The 13,771-nt window shown below is 46.6% G+C and overlaps 1 protein-coding gene across 1 annotated transcript in view; it reads right to left on the bottom strand.

The window, feature by feature from the left end:
• Window positions 1–13,440, bottom strand: part of HABP2 (hyaluronan binding protein 2) — a 35,587-nt gene extending 22,147 nt beyond the window's left edge. The window contains exon 1 of the mRNA XM_025397300.1: window positions 13,228–13,440. Coding sequence (XP_025253085.1) covers window positions 13,228–13,296 — 69 coding nt within the window. The 5' untranslated portion in view covers window positions 13,297–13,440. The remainder of the gene's footprint in view (window positions 1–13,227) is intronic.
• Window positions 13,441–13,771: the final 331 nt, after the last annotated feature.

The raw sequence follows: 13,771 nt of genomic DNA, 5'->3' as shown, positions 1-13,771 counted from the left end.
TACTCATTTAATACCTGGAGGACGCTCTTCCACTTTCATCAGGGGTCAGCAAAAAAGGGCTCTTGGACCAAGTCTAGCAGTTGTGTTTTTGTAAATAAAGTTTTACTGGAAAACAACCATGCCTGTTTGTTTATGGCTGCTTTTGTAGAGAGAAAGTACGACCCCAAATATTTATTATCTGACACTTCACAAAGAAAGTTTGCTGAACCCTGATTTAAAGAAATGAGAGTTCTACCACCAGACAGCTTTCCCTTTGGGTCTTGGCTGCCAGAAAGCTGAGATCAATGAGATACATCAAGCTAGGCAGTTTGGTATATTCGCTGCTTCCACCCTCTGCAGAATTTCTAATTTTCTGTTTTACTGTAGTCTTCGTTACATGATTTTGGGAAGTAGGTGGATGATAAATTAGGAAAGAAAAATAAAAAGAATAATGCATCTGAATACGATGTACTGAGGATGTACAATATCAACAGATAGTATTCTTGGCAAAAATGCTTACCCTGAATTTATTCATGAGGAACATGACAGATCCAAATTGTGAGGTTCAAATTGCAGGACATTCTACAAAACACCTAGCCTAGCCTCCAGCAAAATGCCAACACCATAAAAGACAAAAAAAGATGGGAAGACTGTATTTTTAGTAAAGGACATGGCAACGAAATGCAGTGTGTGACTCTTAATTGGATCCCAGATTTAAAAACAATGGCAAAAAGGACATTGAGTGCTGTGGTTTGTGCTGACTTGGATATTTGTCCTCTCCAAACCTCATGCTGAAATTTGATCCCCAGTGTTGGAGGTGGGGCCTCAATGTTGGGTCATAGAGGTGGATCCATTACGAATGGATTAGTGTTCTCCCTCAGGGTAAGCAAGATTTCACTCTATTAGTTCCTAGGCGAGCTGGTTGTTAAAAAGAGCCTGGCACCTCCACCTCTCCCTCTTGCTTCCCCTCTTGCCATGTCATCTCTGCACACTGGCTCCCCTTTCCCTTCTGCCATGAGTGGAGGCAGCTTGAGGCCCTTTCCAAAAGCAGCTGCCCAATCCTGGACTTTCCAGCCCTCAGAAATCCAAGCCAAATAAACCTCTTTTTAAAAAAAATACGTCACCCAGGCTCAGGTATTCCTTCGTAGCAACACAAAATGGACTAAGACACTGAAACAAATGGGAAATTTTAATATAGACATATTAGACAGTATTATTGTGTCAATGTTGACTTTCTTGAGAGTAAACAATGGCATTGCAGTTCTGTAGGAAAATGTACTTATTCTTAAGAGACGGTGGCCAAGTGTGGTGGCTCATGCCTGTAATCCCAGCACATTGGGAGGCTGAGGTGGGCAGATCACGAGGTCAGGAGATCAAGACCATCCTGGCTAACAGTAAAACCCCGTCTCCACTAAAAATGCAAAAAATTAGCCGGGCGTGGTGGCGGGAGCCTGTAGTCCCAGCTACTTGGGAAGCTGAGGCAGGAGAATGGCGTGAACCTGGGAGGCGGAGCTTGCAGTGAGCTGAGATTGTGCCACTGCACTCCAGCCTGGGCGACAGAGAGAGACTCTGTCTGAAAAAAAAAAAAAAAAAAGAGAGACGCTTGGTGAAGTATTTAGAGTGATATCTGCAATTTACTTGCAAATGATTCAGCAAACAAACAGACAAAGAAAACAACTATAGACACACACAGGAGAATGAGAGACACAGCAACTATAATGACATTTTAACAATTGTGGCATCTATCTGGATGAAGAATATTCATTGCATGATTCTTCCCACTTGCCTGTAGGTTTGAAAAATTACAAAATAACATGTTGGTGAGGGGAAAGGAATGCAAAAAAAGGAAGAGAGGCCATTTGTTATCTGGGACTGTGCCTCTGTCTAATGACTTCCTGGCTAACCACCTCCCCACACCCTGTTTCTGCAGGCAGTGAGATGGGACAGGTGTTCTGTTTTGGGGCTGAGGGTGGGGGTTGGTACTGGGGAGGCCTGGCAGAGGAAGGGCAGCTCAGGCCTTAGGGGTGCTCCTGGACCTAGGGTGCTTGAACAAGGATTGGCAGAGATGGGTGTCTCTGGGGGGTGAGTGCCAGAGAGGTGCCATGAGGGGACCCTAATATGGTTTGGCTGTGTCTCCACCCAAATCTTATCTTGAACCGTAGCTCCCATAATCCCCATGTGTCATGGGAGGGACCATGTGGGAGGTAATTGAATCATGGGGGCATGTTTTTCCCATGCTGTTCTCATGATAGTAATTAAGTCTTATGAGATCTGATGGTTTTACACAGGGCAGTTCCCCTGCACACACTGTCTTGCCTGCCACCATGTAAGACGTGTCTTTTACCTTCTGCCATGATTGTGAGGCCTCCCCAGCCATGTGGAACTGTGAGTCTATTAAACCTCTTTTTCTTTATAAATTACCCAGCCTCGGGTATGTCTTTATTAGCAGCATGAGAATGGACTGATACACTAAGACCTCAAGGACAAAGGTTACCCCTCCTTCAATCTCACCCTCATCACCTCCAGTCATCTGGGCCTTAGTCCTGGTCCTTTCTCCCTGCTGTGCCTTTCTCAGGACAGGGCCCGTCTGTCTAGACCTGTCTCCACCCAGTCCTGAGGAGATTCCCTACAAATTCTTCTCTTTGAACTGCATAGGATGGGCCATGCCCTAAGAAGTGGGCAGAAGACTTTGAGGGACATCCTTCCTCAAGGTCCAGCATGGAAGGGCCCTCCAGGATCTGCACCTGGGCCGGCGTTGCACATCCTGGCTCCAGCTGGAGCCTGAGGAACAGCCGGGTGCCATGCTACCTACAGCCAGCAGGTGGCAGACGTGTCCTTCCTAGGAGCTGGCGCTGGTAGGGAAACCAAACAAAAAGAAAGCCGAGACTTCCTGGGCTGGGCTTTCAGGGAGCCTGAAGCTAATGTAGGGCTTGGGCTGCCTGTCAGGGGGTCGCTGGAATCTGAAGCAAGTCACTCATTTTGTGACCCACAGTGTCCACCCACAGAGAGGGGCCGTGGTGCAATGTGGAAACGGGTAGCCCCGGCACTGGGCTGGATATTTGGGGACCATATGGGAAAGTCCCGGCTGATAGTGGATTACTTATGCCTGTATCCGGATCCCTGAAACTAACCTGGATGACGGCAGGTGGGAAGGGTGGACACAGTATTTGCCTCCTTTCATTCCATCATTCCCTTAACTCTTACCCCAGAGACAAGGAAAGAAGAACCCTTACTCCTGGGACTTGCACATCCAAAGAGAAAGATCGATGCAAGAGTAGGAGGAAGAGATAACTAAGAAGCAGAAAACTGTGATGTCAGTTCACATTCCTTTAGAGCTGACAATGTGCCATCAGCTGTGCTAAATATTTTGCGTGCATTTTGTCTTGTTTGTTGCACACAATACTTCATAATTTAGGTGTTATGATTAGGTCCATTTTAGAGGTGAGAAAACTGATGTTTTCAGATATTAAGTTGTCTACAATAACTTAACTAGAAAATGCTGGAGCCAGGACAGGAGAGCGTCGGTCTCACATCAGAGTCCTTGCTCTTAGTCACCATTGCCGTGAGGGACCAGGAAGCTGCCACGTGTACACAGTAACAAAGCGAGGATGGAGGAGAAAGAAACAGAAAAGCTCGTTAACCTTAAGAGAGGCAGCTGTTGAGCTAGGTTCAAAATCAGGGGCACTGTTCTTGGAACACTTTATAAAAAGACCTATCTGTGGGCTGGGCGTGGTGGCTCACGCCTGTAATCCCAACATTTTGGGAGGCCGAGGTGGGCAGATCACTTGAGGCCAGGAGTTGGAGACCAGCTTGGCCAACATGGCAAAAACCCATCTCTACTAAAAATACGAAAATTAGCCAGGCACGGTGGCAGGTGCCTGTAATCCCAGCTACTCGTGTGGCTAAGGCACAAGAATCACTTGAACCTGGGAAGTGGAGGTTGCAGTGAGCTGAGATTGTGCCCCTGCACTTCAGCCTGGGTGACAGAGTGAGACTGTCTTTAAAAAAAAAAAAAAAAAAAAAGCTTGTCTAATCTGGCCTAGGCCTGGCAGGCCACAGAGAGGGCCTACTCAGCCCGAGTGACAGCTGGAGAAAGTACAAAAGTCAGATTGAGCCTCAACCAGCCTCCTAGTGCGGTAAATACATCTTAACAAACATCTCCACCCAGATCACAAGGCATGTAAGCCACTGCTCACTTCTCCCACCACATCCATTCCTAGTTTCAACAGGGCCAAAATAGCACATGGTCCCAGCTGAGCCATCTTCTCTTAGAGGGTGGACGCTGCTGCTTCCGCACATGGTAAAGTAGCTGCTTTGTAGTATATTTAGAAAGACCATTCTAGATCCAACTACCGTTTCTTCTACTCCACACTTGGGATTTCTCAATGGATCCCTGGCTTAGGACACTGACCTCAAGGTTAACAGCAGGCCCTTAGCAATGTTAAACTGCCTAAACCACCAGAGTCTCAAAGTCTGGTGTCCTCCCAGGTTAAGGCTGGTTAGTGAGGAAGGCGGGGAGAGAAGGATCCCGTGTCTCTGAGTCTTACTGATTTACAGTGTAATCTCCTTGGTTGTGGGGTGCACATACATATAATCTATTTTGTCCTATCTTTAATCCAGTGATTATTTCAACTAAGATTCTTCCTCTGCCTTCCAGAATTCCAAAACTTCTGGAAGACAAAACAGAAAGCCTAAAAGTCTAAGTTGATGTGTTCCGGGAATTCACTGGTAGAAAATGTTCTCAGAGGGATTAGGAGGCAGTGACGGGGGAGATGGGGCCAGAATTGTCTTTCGGGGAAAGAGGCTCAGCTCAGAATGAACTAAGAGCAGAGAAATCTTCTGCTTGCTGGGTAAAAGGCTGGGACTCTAATCACACCATCCCTTCCTCCTTGCATGTTCTACCCTATGCCTGGTGGTACTCCACATGTTGCCAACCACCAGGGAGGGACTGCGTTACTCCCAAGGGCAGCTGGGGAGGAGAGACTAGAGACACTATGGCCATGGTTAAGGCTTGCAACCGCTGGACTGGAAGGTGGACAGGGACAAGTGTGCATAGTTCAGCAGGGCCAGTCCCCCTGCTGGGCAAAGAGCTCAAGGCCAGAGCGAGTAGTGGAGGTGGCAGAGGGCAGAGGCCGCCAGTGCCCAGGCCAAGTCCTGCCTCATGTTGTTCTTCTCTGGCTCCTGCTACAAAGATAAGTGACGTCATTTCAACCTGAGTTGAAATCATCACTGGATTAAAGATAGGACAAAATAGACTAGATGTATACACTCCCCACCTCCAAGAAGATTACACTATAAATCAGTAGGATTCACAGACACTGGCTCCTTCTCTCTCTGCCCCTTCCTGACTTTCTGTCTAACCAACTTTATCCTAGAAGACACCAAGATGAGCAGTTGTGCCAAGCCACTCAGTCCTTTTATTTGAAAATTGCGGTAACATATACAGAACATCATGTTTATCGTTTTGACCATTTGTAAGTGTACCATTCAGTGATACTAATTACATTCACAATGCTGTGTACCCATCACCACGCTCTAATCCCCAAACTTTTTCATCATCCCCAACATAGACTGTACTCGTTGAACAGAAATGCCTCCTTCTTCTCCCTCAGCCCTGCTAATCTCTAGCCTATTTTCTGTCTGCGCATTTGGCAATTCTAAGTATCTCATGGAAGCGGGATCCTACAATATTTGTCCTTCTGGGACTGCCTTTATTTCACTGTGCGTCATGTTTCCAAGGTCTTCTAGGTAGCATGTATCAAACTTTCCTTCCTTTTTACAGCTAAATAGTATTCCATCATCTTCATCTATCTAAACACATGTTGTTTATGCATTCATCTCTTGATGGACATGGGTCATTTACACCTTTTGGCTATTGTGAATAATGCTGCTATGAACATTGGTGTACAGCTTTCTGTTCCTCTCTGCTTTCAGTTCTTTTAGATATGTGCTCAGGTGTGGAATTGCTGGGTCCTAGGGTAGTTCTACATTTAACTTTGTCGGGGACCGCCATACTGTTTTCCACAGTGGCCACACCATTTTACATACCTACCAGTAAGAGTTCCAATTTCTCCACATCGTCACCCACACTTGTTATTCCCCATTCTTGAAAATGATAGCCATCCTAATAGGTATGAAGTGAACCATCCTAATAGGTGTGAAGTGGTGCCACTCCGTCCCTTCCTAGGCACAGGAATCTTGCCCTTCTTGCTTTTGCACACGTTGTTTAATGCCGTCTCAAGACGGGCAGGTTTACGGCAGCTTTGCTTTCACCTGAAGCTCAGGGCAAGGGGGCAAAGACTCTCATGGGGAAATGTGGAAGCCGAAGGAGAAGACGCTGGCCAGCAGTGCCTGTGGATGGTTTCCTTCCTGGATACCTGGGTGAAGCTGTTCACCAGACCACAGTGATGAGCCAGGAGCCACTGTAGAGAGGAACTGGCTTAGACCCTTCATCTGCAGAGGAGGAAGCTGAGGCCCAGCATGGTGAAGTGACTTCACCTGCTGTCTCCTGGCTCCGACACCGGTCACCTGTGCCTGGCTCAGAGGGACTCTGTGCAGCTTCCCTGCTCTAAAGCCCAGAGCTGACCAGTCAGACCCTGCCCAGCTAAGGGCTGAGCTGAAGCTTCCTGTGACAGTGGCAGGCAGAGATGGGACAGGGGTAAGGGGCAGAAAGAGAAGAGACCCATTTGTACATCCGGGGAATTTCCATTTTAAAGACATTGGTTCTTAAACCTCAATGTGCGTAAGAATTGTCTGGGCAGCTTGATAAAAATACAGATCCCTGGGGCCCACCTGCAGAGGTTGTGTGTCCATGGGTCTGAGGTGGGCCGGGAACACAACACCCATGTTCCACCAGTGCCCAGGCGACTCTGGCCCTTGGCCACACTTTGGTTATACCAAGCTCTCTTGGATGTGAAGCTTCTGTCTGAGGGGACTCAGGGCCTATCTCTGCTCCTGTGCAAGTTGTTGAGTTTCTCTGTGCCTCAGTTTCCCCAATTATAAAAGTAAGACTTCCCTCTCCCAATTCCAGTGTTTTATTCAAGGAGCTTTGGCTGCTCAGGAGGAGAATGGCATTTGCAGTGATTACTCTGCAGGTGAGACTTGGTGAGAAATACCTGTACAAATGGCTCATCCCAGGGACTTGGGGCAAACAGATGGTGGTGGAGGGGAGCTTTCAAGGTTAGGGAGTGAGGCCATCCAAGACAAGGAGCCTGGGTAAAAATTCTGCATCTGATAATGCTCTTGGAAGACTTTTTAAAAGGCAAGCAAAGGCCAGGCGTGGTGGCTCACGCCTGTAATTCCAGCACTTTGGGAGGCCAGAGCAGGTGGATCACTTGAGGTCAGGAGTTTGAGACCAGCCTGACCAGGATGGTGAAACCCTGTGTCTACCAAGAATACAAAAATTAGCTGGGCGTAGTGGAGGGTGCCTGTAATCCCAGCTACTTGGGAGGCTGAGTCAGGAGAATTGCTTTAACCTGGGAGGCAGAGGTTGCATTGAGCCAAGATCGCACCATTGCACTCCAGCCTGAGCAACAGAGTGAGACTTTATCTCAAATAAAAAAAAAAAAAATAAGACAAGCAAGTGGACAAAACGAAAGCACAGCTGAGAGTGGGGCCTGCCTTATATAAGCATAAGCCCCCACATTGCCCTTTTTGGTCAATCAGCCCCAGCAAATAGCCCAGGGTTTCAGGAAGGTAACTCCCCTGCTGGGCATCAGCACCACCTCTGCTGAAGCTATGCTCACTCCTGTGCTTTCCAAGGCATCAGATGTGAGCCACTGGGGGTATCTGAGTTGATTGAGGTGGTGCCTAGCCAGGATGTGAAATACCAGTATTAGAATAAAACAGAAACAGGGTGAGAAAGTCTTTCTTTTCTCAGGTTGACTGTCCTTCCAATCCCACCAGGGGGAAGGACTGGGGGGTGCTGGTGTCTCTATCCTCTGCCTCCTGCTGATCTTTCCTGTAAGGAGCAGAAAACTGCTTCAGGCTCAGAGCTTTAGCATGTCACCAGCAGCCAGCCAGAATTCAACGACATCACTTCGTTTTCTTTGTAGTAATGACAATTTCCTTTAGAACGAAATCAATTTAGAGAAAAGGTGAGTCTTTAACAAAAGTATTAAGAAACTAATTTGGGCATTGGCAGAATTTCTGAAGATGGCTTCATTCATGACTGAAGTTTTGAAAACACTGAATGAACTGGTTTGCTAGCTGGCAAGACTCGATCCTTGTGATGTTGGAAAGCAAAGCTTCGGGGCTACTGAGGGACCGTCCAGGTGGGAGTGACTTTGTCTCCTGCTTGAAGCTGGAGTCTCAGGCTGCTGCCCATTTTGACACCTTTGATACCACACGGAATGGTCTTGTTTGTCTTTGGGTGGTGCCAGGCATGATGATCTCAACCACAGTGCTTATGAGCAAAGAACTTGGCGTTGGACAGACCTTGAATCCCAGAACTGTAACCTCCCAGAGGTGCCATCTTGGGTAGACGATTTAACTGCTCTATGCTTAGTTTCTTGTCTATGAAATGAGAATGACATTGGTCCCTGCCTCATAGGGTTTGGGGGAAGCTTAAATGAGATAATAAACGTAAAGCATTCCTCATCTGGTACAGGTAAAGACTTCATAAATGGTTGCTGCTACTATTAATTATTGTGATTACTCTTACTGTGATTATTATTAGCCACTGTTGTCAGTGAGTTCGTTTTGTTTTCTCAGAGTGCACCCCTGCAGGAAGGGCCGACTGAAGAGAACTTACTCAGCGTCAACTTTTCCTGGAACTTGTTTGCGGGTCACAGGCATGGCGCACCAACTCCCTCCCCCCACCATTTTTCCTGGGATCGTTGCCAAGTCTTAAGCCAGGAAACCTTGTTATATTAATTATGAAGAAAAAGCATGTTTTATTTAAAATCCCGGCTGCCGAATATTCTGCCATGCTGTTTCTCTGTGACAGCAGAATTGATCTTGCATTTAGGAAACTCTAATGAATTTAAAATATAAATATACCTGTGCCTATATATGCGTGTGATTTCCCGCGACCTGATTTCCCTAAATACCAGTGTACACTGCTAAAGGTAATGAGTTGGACTTGTGCTTCCGATCAGTTAAAAAAAAAAAAAACTATGAGAATTTGCAGGGAAATTCAGTCCCTCCCCTTTCTCTAAGACTGTGTAGATGGCAGTAAGAGGGAGGAATGCCTCTTCAGTCTCTACTAGGCCCGAAAGAGACCGGCATTCTGGAGGCTTTGAAAAGAGTGGCTCCCATCTTCCTATCCAAGGCCTTGTTTGGTCCTGGAGCCCATGCAGGTGTGGATGCTTGAATTAATCGGATGCTGAGCCTGGTCACTTGCCCATCTCATACTGGCTCCGATAAGTCAATATCCACAGCATTTCTGAGCAATAGCCAGAGAAGTGCACTAAGGCAGAACCAGGCAGACAATGCACACTGGTCAAGAGGAAGGCTTCTAGATAGTATGGGGGCTAGGCATGATGTCTCACACCTGTCATCTCAGCACTTTGAGAGGCCAAGGCAAGAGGATCATTTAAGGTCAGGAGTTCGATACCAGCCTGTGGAACATAGCAAAAACCAGTCTCTACAAAAAAAAAAAAAACAAAAAAAAAACAAAAACAAAAAAACAATATGAGAGAGAGAGAGGACTAGCAGGATCTGGGAAACTCAGCTTGCTTTCTTTCTTTCTTTCTTTCTTTCTTTCTTTCTTTCTTTCTTTCGTTCTTTCTTTCTTTCTTTCTTTCTGAGAGAGGATGCAATGGCACCTTCTCTCCTCATTGCAGTCTCCACCTCCTGGGCTCAAGTGATGCTTCTGCCTCAGCCTCCCAAGTAGCTGAGACTACAGACATGTACCACCATACCTGCTTAATTAAATTTTTTTTTTTTTTTTTGGTAGAGACAGGGTCTTGCTATGTTGCTAGTCTCAAACTCCTGGCCTCAAGCAATCCTCCCACCTTGGCCTCCCAAAGTGCTGGGATTCAGGCATGAGCTAGCACGCCTGGCCTCAAACTTCTAATAACAGCAGCAGTGGCAAGCCCTCTCCATGGTGCCAGCCAAGAATGGGAACCCAGTGCTACTCAGATGTCTGATTTTCAAGAAAAGCTGGGAATCTGTATCTTTGTGGGAAATGTTCTGTGTTCCGATTTTCAAATGTGGCCAAGCAATGAAAATAAAACTAAAATTCTCTTTGAGCCAATCTTCTACCCACTAAATTAAACTTGAGCTGTGAGCAAAGTGTATTTCAAGCTGCCAATTTGCAACTTCTGACCTAGGCAGACTTTTCTGTGGCTCTATACCTGGGAAGATTCTAGAGTTCTAGGGTTTCAAAAGGCCAGAAATGTAAACATTGTTTTAATTGAAAGCACCTCCTTTGCAGGGGAGAGAAGCCTTTGTCTTTCCTCCTTTCTAGGGATGGGCTGAGTAAGCAGGCAAGCTTGACAAGCATTGTCCTCTGGTTTCTGGGCTTGGAGAGGTCAAATTCCATTATGGCTGAGCCCAGCTGGGCCCCAAATCACTCTAAGAATCCTAGCAAGAAGAGATTTCTAAGACAGTCCATGCCTTATTTACAGTTTAGCAGGCCTCCTGTGATGAACGTGGAGTCAGACAGTTCTGGCCCCAATCCTGGCCGGAAAGTTAGTTTAACATCTCTGGGTTTGTATCTTATCCATAAAACAGGGATAATGATATGAGGCTGTGCTGGACAGGTGCTAAAAAATGATAGGTTAGAAAAACCAAATCTCGACTAGAACAGGAAGGCACAATGAATGATGCCCTGGAGTTTACAGCAATGATTTTTGACCAATATCTCTTGGGCTAGTGGATATCAGAATAAAAATCTCCATGACAGGTGATTCCAAAGAACAGTCCTCATTTGCTACATGATCTGAATTCACGGGAGAGTACCTGGGCATCTTTTCAATGAATAGTGACCACAGATTCTTGCAGCTGCCTTTCTTTGGAGTTTCGGAGACACGTGGAGTCCATTACGCTTCACCCAGCAAACATGTGCCTGGTCTAAGAGCCTCCTTTCCCTACGGGAAAAGCCATGCCCCTGACGCTGTATGAGCCAAAGAAATCTCATCCTCACCCAGGGCCCCAGACAGGAGACTGGCTACATGGGAACCAGTCTGTAATCTAGAGCTCAGCTCTGCCACTCATCAGCTATATGACTTGGGACTGGCCCAGTTTTCCAGCTTCGTTTCTGTAAAATGGGAGCATAGTAGGAATTACTTCTTGGGGTCCTTCCAGAGATGAACTAATTCATGGAAAGTTCAGGGGCTAGCACTCAGGACTCCTCATTAAATGGTAGCAGTTAGTTATGACTTTTAGCTGTGTGGGGCTGGAGAGGCCACCCAGCCCAGCTGGCTATGTGGCTTCTTTACCCCTCATGATGCCCCGAACTCTCCAAAGCATCTGAACGACTTGGCCACTCTCCCCTGATGTCTGTGTGCCAGCCTGTGGGACACAAGCCGCCTTCCCGACCACCTGTCTGGCACACATCTGGGGTAAGAAAGCATTCCAAAGCCCCGAATCCTCTCTTTGGAATTGACTAAGCTCATTGCCTGAAGGCTAACTCTCATATTTTCTCTTTTATCCATTATTGACTTATAATTTTATCGCTAACCCTAAAAATTCACTAGGGTTTGCAAAAAAGGGATTTTTCGGGACCATTATCCTTTTGTGAACTTCAAACAGACTGTGTCAACGTTTCTCCTTGCCTGCAAAGTTTAGGATCTAATTCTTTCCGACTGGTATGTTCTCTGGGCCCCGTGTGGGCCTCCGATGATTTCTCCTGCCTTTCTCTAGACCTGTGGTATTTCTGCTGTGTCTCGGCCTCAGACACCCAACAAGCCATCAAATGATGTAGGGGCTTGACAACAATTTGTAATTGCAGCCACCACACACACACAAGTCATGATTTGAAAAGAAAACCCTTTCAGAAGTGAGTCACTTGGCAACTTAATACAGAGCTAAGATAGGTGTCTGAGCACAGTTGACGGAAAAGAAAGGAGAAGCTATTGTTTTAAAAACATGCTAATCAGAAAACCTGTAACTTAATCTGCTTCCTTCAGGAAATGCTCTGTGGAGTGAAATGGGGAACAAAATGCAAAGGTACTCAATAAGACAGAGAGGTTATGACTGCTATTTCAGTTCTCATCCTCTGCCCGCTTCCTAGCACCCCTCCCCAACAAGGCGGAGCACTCCCTGATTTTTATAGAGAAGTTGTGTTCATTCTTGACATTTTAAGGGAGTAGAGCTCACATTTATTTGCAAGCCACATACATGACCTTGTTTAATTGCAGCCCTCCCCAAATCTATGAGAGGTTAGCACTTGACCTGCAGAAGACAACACTGAGGCTCAGACAGATTATGTTCCTTGCCCAACATTCCACAGCTAGAATGTGGCAAAGCTGAGATTCAAACCCTGGCCCCAAAGCCTACATTCATGCCTCAGACTACAACCAGCACGGAACGCCCAGGAGACTCTATTTCTGTGCAAGGCCCTCTTTCACATGCCCGCAGAGATCCATCAGACACTCTTGGACCACGGCACGCAGAAGGAACTAACATCTTGACAAGTCATCTGCTCCCTAAGGTCCTGAGTCCTCCATTCCACACTCTCTGACGGGACTTCCCTTCCCTGCTCACTGCAACCTCCCTTGGGCCCCTGCTCACCCTCTCTGCCTCATCCACTGCTGTCATGGGAAAAAGGAGACAAAGTACTAAACACAAAGCTTCTCCCCAAATCCAAACGATTTATGCAGACCCATTTCCAGGATCGTTTGCAGTCGGCAGGCGTCCCCTCTAAGGCCACAGTGCATTGGTTCTTACCGTAGTGTCAGCCCCAAATCGCTGGAAAGCTGTGTGTGTCAACACCGATAGATAGGTATATTTTCCTGGGGAGAGAGTTTATAGCTTTCCATGGCTTCTCAAAGGGGTCTATGAGATCCACGACAGGTTACAGCACATGCCCTGGGGCACATTTTCTTGCCCCAGTCTCCTTTGCTGGAATGCATTCATCGAGTCTCTGCTCCAAGGTGGCTCAAGTCAGACACATATTCCCATGGGAGTGGCTGTTCAAAAGAAACCAAGCCACAGACCTGCACTGATTCTTGTAGTTAGAACATCTCCAACTTGGCAACTCCAGCCTTTCACTCTGAAGTTTCTCATCACTCCCAGCCTAGCTTGGTCCTCCTAGTAAACTTCAGAGTCTCTCAACTACAGTTATTAGAAAAGAACACTTACCCCACAGGCTGTCTTTCCCACCAGAGCCATTAACAGCAGAACATGGAGATCAGACGTCCTGGCAAACATCTTTGTAGTTTAAGGACTTGTGTTTTGCTCTCAATAAAATTTCTTTTGTTGTCTATGCCTTTAGGGGGGAAAAATGTCAGTCTCCAAGGATTCAGGAACAAATGAAGAGGATGCAAATTATTAACTAGGCATCAAATACTGTTTAATGTTTAATGTTTTGCAAACCAACTATCTTGATTAAACAAATGGCAACTTTGGGGCTGGGCTGAGTCATGAGGTGGTTTCTCTTCTGGGGAGAAACTCTCCAAAGAAAGTAGCTGACATAAAGAGCCCCCGGCTCCACGGTGCACACGGCAGCTGCTGGGTGTTCCGTGCAGAAAGCCTGACAGTGTAACTAGCATCCCAGCCTCAGGATAAAAGATCAGGTGAAGCCTGTGCCACAGGCCTCTGCCAGTGCCGATTTGTACAGAATGTTAATAGACTTCTGGTTCATCAAATCGCAAACAGAATTAAGGCATGGATGGGTTCCTAATAA

This window comes from Theropithecus gelada, chromosome 9 (assembly GCF_003255815.1).
Source record: "Theropithecus gelada isolate Dixy chromosome 9, Tgel_1.0, whole genome shotgun sequence".
Taxonomy (NCBI): Eukaryota; Metazoa; Chordata; class Mammalia; order Primates; family Cercopithecidae; genus Theropithecus; species Theropithecus gelada.
This window is presented reverse-complemented; position numbering and strand designations above follow the sequence as displayed.